General features: G+C 43.0%; 1 protein-coding gene across 4 annotated transcripts; it reads right to left on the bottom strand.

Annotated features, from left to right (window-relative positions):
* Nucleotides 1–201: 201 nt before the first annotated feature.
* Nucleotides 202–17,700, bottom strand: LOC106585850 (UTP--glucose-1-phosphate uridylyltransferase). Of its 4 annotated transcripts, none has more exons than XM_014172575.2 (10): nt 17,524–17,700; nt 11,373–11,466; nt 10,599–10,706; nt 3,658–3,843; nt 2,876–3,009; nt 2,199–2,496; nt 1,646–1,843; nt 1,152–1,394; nt 881–985; nt 202–718 (listed from the first exon to the last, which is right to left on the bottom strand). In XM_014172575.2, exons 2-10 carry the CDS (start codon nt 11,379–11,381, stop codon nt 611–613), a joined length of 1,389 nt encoding a protein of 462 aa, XP_014028050.1. In that variant the 5' UTR covers nt 11,382–11,466; nt 17,524–17,700; the 3' UTR covers nt 202–610. The 4 variants fall into 4 exon arrangements, with proteins under 4 accessions (XP_014028050.1, XP_014028024.1, XP_045561815.1 ...); XM_014172549.2 differs by lacking the exons at nt 11,373–11,466; nt 17,524–17,700 and adding exons at nt 15,172–15,287; nt 16,286–16,576; XM_045705859.1 differs by lacking the exons at nt 11,373–11,466; nt 17,524–17,700 and adding exons at nt 15,103–15,287; nt 16,286–16,576.
* Nucleotides 17,701–18,564: the final 864 nt, after the last annotated feature.

The following is an 18,564-nucleotide window of genomic DNA, read 5'->3' on the forward strand; positions in this document are numbered from 1 at the left end:
GAGAGCTACCCTCCTGTAGGTTTCCGATTCAGTTTATCAACCAGGTGCGCTAGTTGAGGGTTGGAGCAAAAACCTACAGGAACAGGGTTGGAGAGCCCTACATTGGAGTGTTGAGATGGGCACTTCAGAGGCCGCACCTTTATATGATTGTGATTTGCCACTAAACTAGAATAGTTTTAAAATCAAGACAGGTCTGACACGTTGAATCAATATTGCACTTTATTCAGGTCAAAGTTGGCTCAGAATTTGCAACACAGGCAGCCCAATTCTGATCTTTTTCCACTAATATGCCTTGTCACCAATTAGCTCAGCTCTTTTGTCAGAATTGGGCTGCTTGTGTAAACACAGCCTTAGAACCCTGTAACAGCTTTCGGCTTCCAACAGAAGCCTTGTGTTTGCACGGTGTGCTGAACCACAACGCTCATTAGGAGGACCATCCCACTCATTTTAATCTGATTAAAATTACCCTGATTGTGGTCAAGTCTTTCTTTGTAAGCTGCAGATAAATGATCGATCACAGTGATAAAAACCTTTCTTGCTCTAAAACAGTCCTAGGTATAGTTTGTCCTTGAGTCTCTTGTCTGTGCAACCGGCTTGTGTCCTGAAGGCCTTAGTGGTCGAGGATGCGCAGGTTGCCAGATACAATCTTGTTTTCCAGCACTGCTCCGGCAGGAATATCAATCCTATCTCCGTGATTGGCAATAATGATGACAGTTCCCTGTGGAATGGATAGTGAGGCGGGGACGTAGACAAATGTAACCCAAAACATCGACAGTTGGAGAGAGATGTCAAGCAAAAGTAGCCCAAAATCAATTTTCTCTATTCCAAGTAGATACTATGCAATAGGAATGAGGTACCATTTTGGGTATGAAGCCTTTACCTTGAGAGAGACATTCTTTCCAAAGGTGACGTCTCCTGACACTGTGAGGTGATCCAGTTCTAGCATGTCTGGGATGCTCTCAAACCTCGTCAGGAAGTCATGGACCTGCAACCATAACAGGTCACTTATATACTGTCAAGAACCTATAACAATTCAAACCATAAAATATGAATGACTACCTCCTTCAATAAAAGACCCACAAATGTATAGAAAATCAAAATGTCTGCCATAATGACTCAAAATGCATTAATCTAAATTTTGGTTCCATTACCTTGGTGAAAGAGCTGCCCAGCTTGACGTGTGGCGTGGAGGGGAACTCCCTCTTCTTGCTCATGGTGAGCGAGCCGGCGTCCAGGCTGTAGAGATTGGACATGACCAGCAGCAGGTCCGACGAGGTCTTGACGGGCAGGAAGCGGCTACGGGGCACGTTGACGCCCAGGGCGTTGTCGAAGGCCTTGATAGCAGCGCCCACCGCTGTTTCCAGCTGGATCACGTTCAGACCACCGTCCAGCGTCTGGGGAGGAGGTAGTTGAGGGGTAATTAACGCTAATGTTCAGTGAGCTTGTGGCGGCTATTTCAACATTATGCAAATCTAATCGTAGTTGAGTTGCCATGGGTGACAACCATCCGAAAAATATGAATTCATATGGGATGGTTAAGAGTAAAAACAAAGGAAACCCTAAAACACAAGGCTACGAACTAAACCCACTCTAGATACAGATACCAGTTTTCATTTAAAGACTCGCCTTTCCCCTGTCCTCTCACCTTCGGGTTGACAATGATCTCCATGTCCATGGTGTTCTGCTCGTGCAGCCTCTTAATGGCGGCCAGGGAGATCCAAAGGTTGTTGGTGTTGAAGATCTTGAACTTGGTGACCGACTTGAACTCGTCCACGTGGGCTTTGGGCACCTGGGCAATCTCCAGCAGACGCAGCTTGTCGTCGTACTGGATCAGCGTGCCACCCTGCGGAGAGATTGAGAGGCGTGGCAGAACCATGAGCAGTCAGGAAATTTAAAAAAATGGTAGGCTGTATGCCATTTTACATTGAGGTATAATACTTCGCAAAATGGTTCATACAATTGTAGGAAATTTCCTTTCATCACGATCAATTTATCCTCTACCATTGTCGCTTTATCACTCTTTTTAACGGTCTTACATCTTTAGCCCCAAGGTCCCCAAATACTGCCGAGGTGGGTGGACTCTGACCATCAGCGACATTAACAATTTAATGAACCACCAGGGAGAAAGGAAAACCAGCAGTCCTCTGGGCTGCAGTGCCCCTTGCCTGCTTCTAGCTAGCACACAAACCTCTGCTCACCTTGACGTCTGCACGGGTCTTGTCCGTGACCTCCATGATGAACTCGCAGCGCTTGTCTTTGGGCTGTGTCATCAGGTGGTTGAGGATGAACAGGTCCACGGTGGCGCCCAGGTTGTCTATGTTGGACACGAAGATGTACTCCTTGCCCGCGGCGATCAGCTGGTCCAGCAGGCCGGAGTTGTAGAAACTGGCGTAGATGTCTCCGTGGCCGGGCGGGTACCAGGCGTCGGCGTGGTCGCCGTGCATTCCCAGGTCCTTTGCCACGGGCAGCAGGGACTCCTTGTTGATCCTTGGGTATCTAGAGGGGCAGGAGGAGAGTTTTAATAACGTTATTTACCTTTATCTACACAGGTAAGTCAATGAGAACTGATTCTTATTTACAATGACAACCTGTCAAGTGAGGTAGAGGTGAGAAGAGCGAAATGGAGAGTGGAGGAGAGATGGATGAGTGTAAAAAGAGGGAGAGGATGTTCAGGAAAGAGTTAAGGAGGATCGTAATAGAACAGGATCATGTCCAGTACAGAGAAAATGTTTCGAAACAGGAATGTACCTGAACTTGTCCAAGAGCAATGCTCATTAGGATTTTACATTGCAAAACGCTTTAAAACAGTGTGCCCTGCTGGACACAACCCAGGTGTATATTTCTGTAGGGGCGGACGTCTGTGTGCGTGTGTTACCTGCTCTGGTTGAAAGTGTGGATGTGCACCCGGTGGTGTGTGTACTTCTGCAGGATTTTCTTGGTGTCCTCGTCGGTGTTGAAGGAGTTCATGAGAACAAGAGGCACATCCACGTTGAATGTCTTGTTTAAGTGCTGAGAGGGAAGGCATTTGTTTTTTGTATTATTTTTAACCCCTTTTTCTTCCCAATTTTGTCATATCCAAATAGTAGTTAGTCTTGTCCCATCGCTGCAACTCCCGTACGGACTCGGGAGAGGCGAAGGTCGAGACCCGTGCATCCTCCGAAACACAACCCCGCCAAGCCACACTGCTTCTTGACACACTGCACACTTAACCCGGAAGCCACCCGCACCAATGTGTCGGAAGAAGTCGCTAGAGCACGATGGGACAAGGACATCCCGGCCGGCCAAACCCTCCCCTAACCCGGACGACCCTGGGCCAATTGTGCGTTGCCTCATGGGTCTTCCCGGTCGCAGCCAGCTGTGACACAGCCTGGTATCGAACCAGGATCTGTAGTAACGCAGCTAGCATTGCAGTGCTTTAGACCGCTGCACCACTCAGGAGGCATTTTTATGACTGGAGTTTGGCTCCCAAATAGTTTCTTATCATACTGTCATTTCATTCTAAATTATGTTGAATGTAGAAATGAATATCTAGTACTACAATAACTAGCTCTAGTTAACATTGTCTCATACTGAATATTTGTATATTTTTGTTTTGAATGTTATGTTCTCTACGTTATCCTGTTATCCTACAGTACAATATAATATCGTATCCTCTACCTCTATCTGATGGACGGTGAGGTCCAGGAAGGTGTTCTCATTGCGGACACTGATGACACTCTTGGGGCCTTTGCAGCCCATGCTGGTGCCCAGGCCTCCGTTGAGCTTGACCACCACCAGCTTGTTGAGGCTGGCCGCCACGCTGTCCGGCAGCCCCTGGGCCTTGATCTTGTCATAGGGGTGGATCTGCAACAGGGAGGGAAAGAGGTGCGGGTCAGATACTGTGAGTAGCCTGAATAGTATGGTCACTTGCCCAAAAATGTATAGATGTTTACACAGACTGGCAATGTTACAACGCTTCAGTGCAGGCCCTCCATTAACAAAGTAGTAAGTAAGTTACACAGAAATTATAAATTGACCGATTTTCTATTAAACAATTGGGAGGATCAAGAAATCTCAGTTTAGGCTACAACAATGCTTTGCAGTTTGGTCATTTTCAATAAAATAATTCACCTGTCCAATGGGGTGACCACAGAGAAGACTCAACTTGCCGACTGCTCAGTTTACTTGCCCGGGCAATAGAGCCACCTTCTATATCAATCCCTGTGAAAGTTGGATCTTCAGTTCAGCATGTGACAACTGGGGGGCAGTATTGGGGTTGCTCAACGTAGGTTGAGGGGGGGTTGTGTGCTCTGTTTTGGAGCGTAGGAGGGGTGGAGAGGGGAGAGCTGGCATCACTCCAGACTCCTATTACGTAACAGTGCTGTTCAGTGAAGCCATGGCGACAGCTGTCAAAACCCAGAGCAGTGGAGATAAAGTACATCCTCACTGAGGGAGAACAAAACACCCCTACAGAAAATGCCCCCCCCCGACAAAGGAGGGACAGCCACAAAGGCTGTAACAAAGTGTTATCACTGGTAAAGGATGACGCTGGTGTTAACTATGTATCTGGTCAGCGTTTTATTTGTGTATCAATATGACATATGGTATCTTCATGCCAAATTAAAAACAGAGCCTCTTGAAGGGTCCAGAAAAAGCCATTGCTGTGGACCAACTATCAATAGGCATATGTCAAGGTAGAGAGCTTATTTATTCAAGCATTCGTTGGCTTCGCAATGCGTGGCTTGTGTCCATGCTCCCACTTGTCCTATAAATGCAACAAACCCACAAAACGTTTAGGCCTACAACAGACAGAATACATTTTCAAATACAATTTTGTCACCTACAGGTAAAATTGGCTAGCTGAGCTTTATTAACACCACACGGGGGTGAAATTCAAAGCAACGACTTGTTAAAGAAAAGCAGAGAAAATGCATTTCTTGCCAAGTTTTAGTGTGTTACCACACTGGGTGAACTTCCACATGCAGTAACTGAAAGCCTGGAGTAACTATAGACATACATTTGTCCAATAGGAAAAAACAATAGGCCTACTATATTTAATTATTGTAGGCCTACATCAAGGTACAGCAGTAGCCTACATAATAGAAAAAGGCAAACTGTTAATATGGTATGTTTTACTGTGAACTGAATACAGTAAGCTAGATGTGGTATAGTCAGTATAGTCAGACTGTGGGTATTATTCACTTCCATTTCCTTTCCTGTACTTCCAGCCATTTAGAATAATTCCCAGGGAGAAGGAACATGCCCTCTGGCCTTTACTGGCCCTGCTGTTGGCAAATGGAAAGATGACAGATGTACAACAGAAGAGGACAAAAAAGGACAGGGAGTAATTATAGACTGTGTGGTGTCACACTCAAGACCTTAACTTTTACACAATCCGTTACACTCTGCCTTCAACTCTCAACTTACATACACCCCAAACTTTACCTCCCATCATCCTCAAATGCATAGACAGACGCAGGAGAGTATGATGGGAGTGTATGATGACACCTCCTGCACTACCTTTCCACACACACACTTCCTTCACCGTCGGAGGGAGGCTACAGTTTCAGAGTTGGCATGGTAACAGGCAGCCAGGCCTCTTCCTTACCGCTCACACCTTCATGAGACAAGCCATCGAGATGAGAGAGCGACCATGAAGGAACTCAAACTGCCTCGCAATATCTTGACAATGTCTTCCCACAGATAGGCCATTTCAAATCTACCTTATAAATGTGATTTCCCAATGCTATGGGCAGTGTTCTCCAGGACCAGACATATTAGGAGAATTCCTAGTCCTGCACTAAAAAAACATGTTCAATTGAGACTCTCCATTGAAAGTGGTGGGCTACTTCTTACTAGTCACTCCTGAGTGGCGCAGCGGTCTAAGGCACTGCATCTCAGTGCTAGAGCGTCCCTACTGACCCTGGTTCAATTCCAGGCTGTATCACAACCGGTCGTGATTGGGAGTCCCATAGGGCGGCGCACAATTGGCTCAGCGTCGGCCGTCATTGTAAATAATAATTTGTTCTTAACGGCCTAGTTAAATAAAATAAATAGTCTATGACTAGGCCTACTGTCTGGGAAAACGGCTCTATAGGCTACAGAGGCAGACTGTACGCACTCTCCCAACAAACCCAATTTATTGTTTGACAGTGTGTACTGTATTCAGTGTGTATGGACTATTGGAAAATACACGAAGCAACGTGTATTTTATTTTATTATTAGACTGACTATCACCACAAACATAGCCCCCTTTTAAATGAATAGGAGTCTGGAGAGCCGTATCATTCTACAATTATACTTCCCTCAAGACATACAGGCTATAATAATCTTCAATAAGGATTTAACAAACAACATTTAGGCTAAATCTTCATGTTGGTCCCCATTCGACATTACCAAAGACTGGCCCAAGCTCTACAATATCCAAGACCTCACGATTAGGGCCGGTCCAATCATTAGCGGCGTAAAATCACTAGGGAAGCCAAACCAGAAAATAAATGCCACATTACATGTTTTCTGATAATTGCCTTGTTTGCTCTATAACCTGATCGTTCATACGCCTTGCGACGTGATACACACAAAAGTACGTGGACACCCCTTCAAATGAGTGGATTCGGCTATTTCAGCCACACCCGTTGCTGACAGGTGTATAAAAATCGAGCACAGGGGCACAATGTATGAATTTATGGTTCGATCAGAATTAGCGTTATAATCATTGGCCAGTACGAAGAATTAATTAAAACCACAAGTCCAAATCCTTCTCCATCCATGGCTAATTTACACTGAACAAAAATATAAATGGAACATGTAAAGTGTTGGTTTCATGAGCTGAAATAAAACCTTCCAGACATTTTCCATATGCACAAAAAGCTTTTCTCTTAAATGTTGGACAAATGTGTTTACATTCCTGTTAGTGAGAATTTCTCCTTTGCCAAGATAATCCATCCACCTGACAGGTGTGTCATATCAAGAGGCTGATTAAACAGCATGATCATTACACCGTGCACCTTTTGCTAGGCCACTCTAAAACGTGCAGTTTTGTCACACAACAATGCCACAGATGTCTCAAGTTGAGGGAGTGTGAAATTGGCATGCTGGCTGCAGGCATGTCCACCAGAGCTGTTGCCAGGGAATTTAATGTTCATTTCTCTACCATAAGCCACCTCCAACATCATTTTAGAGAATTTGGCATTACTTCCAACCGGCCTCACAACTGCAGACCACATTAAGCATGTCAGCCCCGGACCTCACGCAGGTGAAGAAGTCGAATGATTGTCTGAGACCAGCCATCTGATGAAACTGAGGAGTATTTGTGCCCCTGCCCAGTCATGTGAAATCCATAGATTAGGGCCTAATGAAATTATTTCAACTGACTGATTTCCTTATATGAACTGTAACTCAGTAAAATTGTCACATGTTGCATTTATATTTTTGTTCAGTATAGGAAAGGGTCAATTTTAGCTAGCTAGCCACTGGATGACAACACAAGATTAAACAAATCAAGTTTCTGTCAATTATGTATTGCTATTGATGTGATTGGAGTGAAGCCAAATCCAAATAGACTTCCCTTGACACTTTTTTTGGTGTGCCAGGACCATTCATAGTTCAGTTCGCTGATTAAAATAGCCATACTTTTTTCTTTTTTGATCAAGGGAGGCCAAATGCTCGCTGGCTTCCCTTGCATTCAATGCTACGGGTGGCAACAATGTCATACTCTTTTTGACCAGACAGCATCAGATAGATGGTCTACACATTGAGACAGAGGGGCACTGTTTCACTCGCTCGTATGCTTTCTCTGGTGAGATACATTCAGCCTCTTGCGAATTGATGGAAATGTTGGTACATTTTTGGGGTAAGCCTGACTTCCCTTGGCATCATGAAGCCTGGATTCCCTTGGCACCATGAATACACGCCACTGGGGATGATACCAGCATTGGGATATTTTTCCATGGCAAACATGAAAACACAAAGCCGAACAAAAACTTTGGTCCTTTAAAACCTGCTGTATGTAAAATGTTGTGTGCCATGGCTTGAAAAATAAATAAACGTGACTCTGGATGACACCATAATGATGTTTGGGTATAACATTAAGGCTGTTTTCCTAAATCATTTAAATACGCTTCGTGTTTTGTTTCCTTGCCATGATCACAATGAACATTTTGCTCTCGAAGACATACCAAATGTTTCTTACCTTATGGGGATCCTTCCCAACACACAACAGTCTCATGGCTGTGTTGGAGCCAAGACCACAGCGTTTGAAGGTGTGGGTTCTCCATTGTCAGTCATAACACAGCGCAATAAGATGCGTTTACCCAAGTCTGGGCTATTGAGGTGAGGTGCCATTACTCTCGATGAAACAGGTTACTTTCATTGTGAGCTATGTAGTTCTCTTTACAAAAGGCAAAACCACCCATTATTAGGAAACAGAATTTTTGAAAATTTGATTTGGCTTCCTGCGCGATCATACAAGACAATTTCAGTCGCTCAAAGTCATAAGGGTTCAGATAATCCATGGTTTTCTTGGGATCTAACCGAGTTAATTCATGGAAGAAATGTGGTTTGGGCCAAAGTAAGACAGTCCAAGCTGGACTAGATTTAGAGAAGGGGAAACACATCTCACTTATTCATTAGTTAGAGTTTTACTAGAGTAAAACAGCAAAGAACCTGAATAATCCCTTTAGAATGTGGAAAACGATCAAATAAAAATGTGTACAGGTTGATTGTACAATGTCTGAAATGCTTCCAATAAATACTGTAGTGCCCCAAGGTTCCATTCTTGGGCCGGTATTATTCACTAGGCGACTCAAAATGTAGGGTTCTTTCCATGCACTTAGCTAGCTGATGGAGCATTAGAACTACTAAATATTGTGACTGCAAACTCGAGGTGCGCATTACCAGCCATGGACTTCAACCATTCAAACAGTCAATCTCTGCAGAACAAGCAATATTGACCTATGAGCAATTACATAACTGGGAGGGAATGGGGAATCTGTGGGAATCTGGTAGAGAAGTAGACAGTATCCGTCGAATAATAGAAAGCCACTTTATTTTACATGGACTGTTTGTGAGATTCACTCAATTAGGTACATTAACTCACAAGTCAATATTATGCAGATTTATTGCATAAGACTGACATTACTGTTATATAAGATAAATGATTAACCCTTTCAGAGCCATACAGCTTCTGTCGATAAGAAATACAACATGAGATTTAACTCATAAGAACTAGAACTAGTTGTTTGAACTTAACCTCAAGGTCTCCAAGGTGACCTGTCTGTGTCACAAGTGCGGAACGAGTCCAGATACGGTTTCAAATTCCCTCCTTATGGTCGTGACCATGAACCACGTCCCAAAACAAGACTGTCCAAAGACAGTCCTACAGTGAGGTTGCTAGAGCAGATTGGCCTACACACCCACCCATGCACATGGGTAGAAAGAGTGTGAACTTGGGCTTGGGGCAGGGTAAGCCAAATATCACCCAGGCCAGAATCCTGCTCCCTCAAGGCTGCGCTTTGAAATGCTGGAAAGGTCAGGCTATTTATAGGTAACCTATGAGCTAGAGGTTATTTTGGGAAGGGGGGGGGGGTCAGGCTCTGAGATACTAAAATGTCACCCAGGTGATAAATAGCTGGCTTGCTTTGGCCCATAGCTACACACAGTGTTCTTGGATCTGGTTACCTCGTTTCAGTTCTGTTGGTGTGGGGTGCTTGTTTCCATCCTTTACTACGTACTCATTAAGATCTGTGGGCTTCACGCGCTTGGGAATGTATCGACTCACAAACAAGTGTGTGCAACTATATACCAACTGGATGTAGCCTTTCTGCATGTGGCTTAAGTGTTCCATGGGTCAGTGGTTCCAGCCCAGGTCTCCCTGAAACTCTCCCCTCCTTCCTTTAAACGGAGTCTACCTCCTGTCACCATAGGTGCAGTCTCTTGTCCAGCACTACTCAAAACCGCTAAGTTCTTAGACGTTTAGACTTGGGAAAAGCCCACACCCCAGTGACCCTTCAGATCTCACACTCCCTCTCTGACTGGAGCCTCACATGTTCCAGTCAGCTGGGAGAGGATGGGGGCGGTGTACTGGCGCTTGGCTGGGCTTTCTGTCCCAGACTCTCCCCTGGTCTGCTGCAGGACGACAGGACCATAGCATTCTGCCCCCATAGAGCCAGTGTCACTTGACAGCCACTGTAACTCCACAGCTCTCATGTTCAGTTGAATGGAGCCACGTTGGCATCTATCTGCTCAGATGGGGGTGTGGATGTTCATTGTAGAAGAGGGCTTTGGCCTAGAGATCCAATCTCATCCAACATACACAGAGAGATGCTACACTCAACAGTGTTTCTGAGACCTTAGTTTGTGGACTAGCACTAAACATGCAACAAAGTTGATTTAAAAACAAAAGAAACTACAGGTCAGATAATCCCTTGTACAAGAGGGGCAACATGAAAATAGGTCTGCACCTGCAGAAACAATGGATTTCCAATGGTAAGGAAGGGAACCATTTTTCGACATAGGCTGATCTGTATGACAATATCTTGTAATTTCTTATGCAAATAACAAATGCCTGAGCTTTCAGCTTGTGGCGTGTAGACAACCAGGGTTAAAACCGAACTACTCACCAGATCCTCTGGGGGCTTGTGGATCTTGTCCCATTTCACAGAGGGTCCTTTTACCTGGAGGAATCTGTGGAAGAGGTTCTTAAAACCCTCAAAGTCCTTTTTGGAAATCTGAAACAGAAAGTGCCAAGGATCAGACTCTGAATGGAAGCAAATGATCAACATCCTCATCATTTATTCATAATGGCATCCAATCCTCTCACAAAACATAGCCTGATAAAAGACATCCTATTGAAATCAGAACATTACTAAAGCCTAAAACAGTGTCTCCCAAACCTCTAGTAACTTCAGCCATCTCCATTTATTTGATGTATTCCAGAATCAGCACACCTGATTCAACTAATTCAATACAAATCCATGAGCATACAAAATATTAATGGATATGAGCAACATTTATTTATATATATATTTTTTACAAAAATCTAAATCAATAACGTCCTGTGGTCCCAAAGAGAATAATTAACCAATGAGCAGAAATATAGGATTGGTAAACTAGACTTTGGTATAGTCAGTTTGTTTTGGCTGCAGGTGTTCCTGCCTGTGACTGTGATTCAGTCAGGGATTAACCAGACTCTGAATTGAGATTTTTTTAGGAGGCTGACAGCGAAAGACAAAGGGTTTCCTGTTGATCTTGTTTACCATAGTAGCAACCTGCTCGCCCCATTGTAAGTCTTTCTGTACCATTACCCCTAAAATCTTCACACACTTGGAGCTCCTGGCCCTCAATCAGGAGAGGGCACGGAACCAGATTTAGATCTTCAACAAATTTCCACCTACTGTCGACATCCCGGCCTGCGCTGTCAATGACTGAAAGGGAGATGAGGGCCTAGAAGAGTTCCCTGAGCCACACCTCCAGTCGTCTCCAAAAAGTCTGATGATTAGTAAAACATTTGAATCAGGTGTGTTTATACTGGAATATAGTACCACAGTATGAGCCATAAAACCTAGTGGTCAAACAGGGAAATGGTTTTGATAACCATGTAAAACATCTAAGACAAGGTGACTTATCAATATATTCCCCTGTATTTACACCCCCAAATGAAACGCTAATTAGCTGCCAATGTGGCTGTCATAAAGAACTACAAATGACATGATCTGGACGAGACCGCTGAATTGAGGCAAAGGTAAGAAAATGTGGATTAGTTATCTAAATGTAGTAATTAATAAATTGGCTACATTTCTTTAAATGGACAATTCTGTGAACCATCTTGTGCAAGTTTTAAAATTGACACAATACCGGTTAATTACAAAGGTGTCAGCTAGCGATGACGTGCAGGAGCTTCCAGGGATTTGTAGTTTTGCATGATGTCTACTTTGATGCTAATTAGCATTTTCGAATTTGAGAGTAAATCCAGCCGAATTTATTGAGAAGTCACCAAGTCCAAGAGAGATTTACATTGGTATCAAAGCGTCACACCAGTGTAAGACTATATGAAACATCCCTTATTTTAAGTGCTTCTAAAATCCCCTATGGGAAAAATGAATAGAAAAACAATTGGAACCATTTCCCTGGTTTTATGGGTATTATGACACCTAGACCAAATCAAATGGAGCTGGCGGAGGTTATTCGAGAAAACGCTGGCCTGACCAAACCTATAGCAGCATACACAGTTGTGGATGTGCATCTGAACTAGAGGTCGACCGACTATGATTTTTCAATGCCGATACCGATTATTGGAGGACCTCAAAAAAAAAGCCGATACCAATTAACCGGCCGATTTTTTTGCATTTATTTGTAATAATGACAATTACAACAATACTGAATGAACACTTATTTTAACTTAATACATCAATAAAATCAATTTAGCCTCAAATAAATAATGAAACATGTTCAATTTGGTTAAAATAATGCAAAAACTAAGTGTTGGAGAAGAAATGAAAAGTTCAATATGTGTCATGTAAAAAAGCTAACATTTAAGTTCCTTGCTCAGAACATGAGAACATATGAAAGCTGGTGGTTCCTTTTAACATGAGTCTTCAATATTCCCAGGTAAGAAGTTTTAGGTTGTAGTTATTATAGGAATTATAGGACTATTTCTCTCTATACGATTTGAATTTCATATACCTTTGACTATTGGATGTTCTTATAGGCACTTTAGTATAGGCACTTTAGTATTGCCAGTGTAACAGTATAGCTTCCGTCCCTCTCCTCGCTCCTACCTGGGCTCGAACCAGGAACACATCGACAACAGCCACCCTCGAAGCAGCGTTACCCATGTAGAGCAAGGGGAACAACCACTCCCAAGTCTCAGGGCGAGTGACGTTTGAAACGCTATTAGCGCGCAACCCACTAACTAGCTAGCCATTTCACATCGGTTACACCAGCCTAATCTTGGGAGTTGATAGGCTTGAAGTCATAAACGGCACAATGCTTGAAGCACAGCTGGCAAAACGCACAAAAGTGCTGTTTGAATGAATGCTTACGAGCGTGCTGCTGCCTACCACCGCTCAGTCAGACTGCTCTATCAGATCATAGACTTAATTATAAAACACACGGAAATACGAGCCTTAGGTCATTAATATGGACGAATCCGGAAACTATCATCTCGAAAACAAAACGTTTTTCCTTTCAGTGAAATACAGAACTGTTACGTATTTTATCTAACCGGTGGCATCCCTAAGTCTAAATATTCCTGTTACATTGCACAACCTTCAATGTTATGTCATAATTACGTAGAATTCTGGCAAATTAGTTCGCAACGAGCCAGGTGGCCCAAACTGTTGCATATACCCTGACTCTGGTGCAATGAACGCAAGAGAAGTGACACAATTTCACCTGGTTAATATTGCCTGCTGGATTTCTTTTAGCTAAATATGCAGGTTTAAAAATATACACTTCTGTGTATTGATTTTAAGAAAGGCATTGATGTTTATGGTTAGGTACAGTTGTGCAACGATTGTGCTTTTTTCGCAAATGCGCTTTTGTTAAATCATCCCCCGTTTGGTGAAGTCGGCTGTCTTTGTTAGGAAGAAATAGTCTTCACAGTTCGCAACGAGCCAGGCGGCCCAAACTGCTGCATATACTCTGTTGCAAGAGAAGTGACACATTTTCTCTAGTTAAAATAAATTCATGTTAGCAGGCAATATTAACTAAATATGCAGGTTTGAAAATATATACTTGTGTATTGATTTTTAAGGCATTGATGTTTAGGTACGTATTGGAGCAACGTGTACCTAAGCGATTATATGCAACGCAGGACAGGTTAGATAAACTAGTAATATCATCAACCATGTGTAGTTAACTAGTGATTATGATTGATTGATTGTTTTTTTATAAGATAAGTTTAATGCTAGCTAGAAACTTACCTTGGCTTCTTACTGCATTCGCGTAACAGGCAGGCTCCTCGTGGAGTGCAATGTAAAGCAGGTGGTTAGAGCGTTGGACTAGCTAACCGTAAGGTTGCAAGATTGAATCCCCGAGCTGACAAGGTAAAAATCTGTCGTTCTGCCCCTGAACAAGGCAGTTAACCCACCGTTCCTAGGCCGTCATTGAAAATAAGAATGTGTTCTTAACTGACTTGCCTAGTTAAATAAAGGTGTAAAAAAAAAAAAACACGCCCAAATCGGCATCCAAAAATACCGATTTCGAAAACTTGAAATCGACCCTAATTAAATCGGCCATTCCGATGAATCGGTCGACCTCTAATCTGAACTCAATATTTCTATTCCAAATTATATGCATCATTATTTATCTAGTCTGTTGATGAAGTCTGTTTGGTGAAGCGTAGACTTTCATCCTCTCCTGCCCACTTCCTATAATCAAAGCATTCTGCCCGCAACCCTCCTTTCTGACCTTTGCTTAATGGCTTTCATGTACATTTCGGTTCAGTGTGTTCTAAATGCCCCCATTGGGAAAATCATTAGATCTCCCACCTAGCCCTCTCACTGTTCGTTCCTCAACCCTCCGGGCTCCTTAGTGGGTTTTAATTGCGTTTCTCCCCCCTCCGCAATCTAACTTTAATGTGTTGTGTTTGAAGTGAAACCAGGAGTGTAAAAAAGGAACCACTTACTCTAAAGAGTGAGAATTATTATCTTGTAAGCTTTTGCCATCATGCCAATGCTGTAGTTAGCAGTAGCAATGCTAACTGCATACAAACTGTTTGCTAAGCAGGGAGGAGAATTATCTTTCCAGTTTCTGGTCAAATTGATTGTTTTGATGGGTTGTGCGCTGTGCTTGTTGGATGGCATGGTAATAGCTGATGCTTTGTAAGGTGAGGGCTCAGTGGTGAGGAAAAGTGACAATGATTTATGTGGGAATGTATGGCCTACATCATATATAGAAAGGGTTTAACATCAAGCCTGCTGGGGATTAAAGTAAACAGCGGGGCAAAGAGTGGGGAGGTGAACAAAATGGGGAGAGGAGCAGAAAGAGGTAGAAAGAGTGAATCCATGTTGTGAAATCGTGAAGTGTGTGCATCTGTGTTTGACCCATCGAGAGACACACAGGTCATTCACCATCCTGTTACCCTCTCAGAACTCAGTCCAGCATGCCAAGAAATTTCCTCACTCCTCCAAAACAACCACCCTGGATCCACAAACATGCACCAGGTACTCTCGCTCCAAACCCCAGGCCCACCTCCTGCTCAGCCCCCTTGGCTGTGGTCAGCAGCTTCTCCAGCTCTTTGTGCATGGAGGTCTCATGCTGCAGCCGCAGCTTCTCCTGAAACTCTGCCATCCCGGCTTTGCTGATATCTCCCGGGAGAAAGGAGAAAAAGAAAGCGACAGAGGTATTTCATCATTCAGTCCGCTTGAACCATTCGAAACAATCAAAGAGTATGAGACCAAAGGAGAGAATGAAAGGGAGAGGGCTAGTTCGTTCATTCTGCTGGAACCATTCAAAACTATCAGACAGAGGATAAGGTCAGTTTAAAGACGTTCAGTCATAAAGCCTTCTTGAAACCACTGCATGCCTGTGTTCTAATGAGCGAGGCAGCTTGTAGTCATTAATAAGCAAGCACCACATTATTTTACAATAGGTGAAATGGAACATCGTTACATATGATGCCATGTAAATGTCTACCCACATGTTGGCTTATTGATCCATTTTAATGGACATATAGAATTTTCTTCCTATATCCATTATGCCATGACCAAGTCAAGCCTATTGGGTCAATATTATTATATATATTTTTTAAGTCATTTAGCAGATGTACTGTCCAGAGCGACTTATAGGAGCAATTAGGGTTAAGTGTCTTGCCTAAGGGCACAGAGATTTCTTCACCTAGTCGGCTCGGAGATTCGAACCAGCGACCTTTTGGTAACAGCTAGGCTACCTGCCCCTCCATTATTGAACCAGTCAATTGTGATTTGTTCACCCTGTGTTCTATACAGGATTTATTATGTTAAGAAAATATAAATATAGCTGCAACCAAGCTCCGGGTACAATTGACATGCAAATCACTCAAGATGAAAATATCCCCCACTAAGAGATTGGTAGCCTAATTTTTCAATTCCCAGTATTGTATAATACCGATGTGGTGAAATCTACATTCTCAGTAGCCTAAATTCAAGACATCAGAAATATAGATAAGTAAAAAGAATGCACTGCGTTCTAAAAAGTTGAAATCATTACAAACTAAAAAGAAGTCAAGAAGTGACTTATAGTCATGGAAAAGATAACTGTCAAGACCAATCAATAGCAATGGGAAAGTAGCGATCCGACTCATTACAGACAGGTACAGAAAACTTACCATCCAAAACAGACATCTTTGGACGTGTGACAAAATATGTGCCAAGAAAATTTCTCCAAATAAGATCCCAAAAGCCTAACCTATAGTCTTCGATAGTCTTCTGTAATTTGCCAACAAATATTAGACACGGTTCAATAAAAGATAAACATCAATGGCTTGACACCAGACAGCCACTCGCGCTTGAGAAAATGAACTACAGTCCCAAGAAACAATGTATCAATCCATCAGTAAACCCGACACCACCCATTCTGTTCTCCCACCTCTTTTGGGTTTCCACTAGATAGCACAGCCACACAAACCCAAATACTACATCGTCAAAATTCCTGAAAAAAAAGTAGCTTTTTTTGTCTTCATTTAAGGTTAGCAGTGTGGTTAAGGTTAGGTTTAAAATCCTAATTTAAGAAGAACAATTGTAGAAATAGGCGGGGTTTAAGACTTCGTGGATGTGGTGGCGAGTAACGACCGCTCTTTAGCAGGAAACAATATAGCAAAATATCTCACCAACGGAACTACTAGGGAAGTCAGTTAAGAACAAATTCTTATTTACAATGACGGCCTACCCCGGCCAAACCCGGACGACGCTGGGGCAATTGTGCGCCAAACCCGGACTCACAATCGCGGCCGGTTGTGATACAGCCTGGATTCGAACCAGGGTCTGTAGTGACACCTCTAGCACTGAGATGCATTGCATTAGACCGCCTGACGTTATTTGATAAGTCCGATGTTTTTATATGTAGGCTACAGTACCTACACGTAGACCTATAGCACAGGAGGCAGCCGAGAGAGCTAGGAATTAAATAGAATATGGAGTTCATTTATTATGGAACACGCATATACTCGTGGCCAAATATGTTACGTTAGAGGCAAATACATGATTTGTCCACATTTCCCCATAACGCAGTTTCTTGAATAGCATGGTTGGACCTACCCCGCCGTTAACAGGCGGCTGTTTGGCACGCTGGAGTATGGTTCATACATTATTTGTATTGATTAATTTGACCCTGGATTGACTTTAGCCACACGATTCGCTATCTTGACTACATGCCCCGGTAAACTTGGGAGACGAAGTGGCAAGGGCAAGCTAAAGCTAGCCATTATGCAGCAGTGGTAGCAACTAAGATATCCATGCCAGCAGCCAATGTTTTTGTTTAAAAGGCTCTAGTAGTGCATTTTACATCACAAGCACCACGTTTTCAAGCATAATGTTTCAAACGTCATTCATTGCGTTGGCTACCCACCTGATGATAATTATTTTGATATCAATCCACCAAAGAACTCCAAGGTGCTTGGCTACTTTAGCGAGCTGGGTTTAGTCCTGTGAAAAAATTAACACTTTAAAATGTACATTGTCACCGTCCTGAGGAGAATATTTATTTTTGACAGGTTTCTTTCACCACGCGATGCCAAATTAAAACCGGAAATGTCGAAGTTGACTTCTTGACAGGCCAGTTAATGAGGGCAAACGATTGGTGAGTCAGTGGCCAATCAAAGCATGCGAAAATCCACTTACCCCAATCAGAATCTTGTTCACGAGGGTGGACCTGAGCGCTTCCGACTTTCTAGCTGACTGTGCATATTTGTCTCTACAGTTTATGAATCTATTAAAAATATTTTTCTAACAAAGGCTCTCCATCAAAATAAAAAGCATTACTCTTAAATGAAATGATTGACAAATTACCTAATCAAATCAAACTTTATTTGTCACATGCTCCGAATAGACCTTACGGTGAAATGCTTACTTACAAGCCCTTAACCAGTTCAAGAAGAGTTAAGAAAATATTTACCAAATAAACCAAAGTAAAAAATAATAAAAAGTAACACAATAAAATAACAATAACAATGCTATATATAGGGGGTACCAGTACCGAGTCAGTGTGCTGGGGTACAGGTTAGTTGAGGTAATTTGTACATAGGTAGGGGTGATGTGACTATGCATAGATAATAAACAGCGAGTAGCAGCAGTGTATAAAACAAATGGAGGGGAAGTGGGGGTGTCAATGTAAATAGTCCAGTGGCCATTTGATTAATTGTTCAGCTTGGGGGTAGAAGCTGTTAAGGAGCCTTTTGGTCCTAGACTTGGCGCTCCGGTACTGCTTGCCGTGCGGTAGCAGAGAAAACAGTATATGACTTGGGTGACTGGAGTCTGACAATTTTATGGGCTTTTGTCTGACACCGCCTATTATATAGGTTCTGGATGGCAGGAAGCTTGGCCCCAGTGATGAACTGGGCCGTACGCACTATCCTCTGTAGCGCCTTACGGTTAGATGCCGAGCAGTTGA

This window comes from Salmo salar, chromosome ssa02 (genome assembly GCF_905237065.1).
Source record: "Salmo salar chromosome ssa02, Ssal_v3.1, whole genome shotgun sequence".
Lineage (NCBI taxonomy): Eukaryota > Metazoa > Chordata > Actinopteri > Salmoniformes > Salmonidae > Salmo > Salmo salar.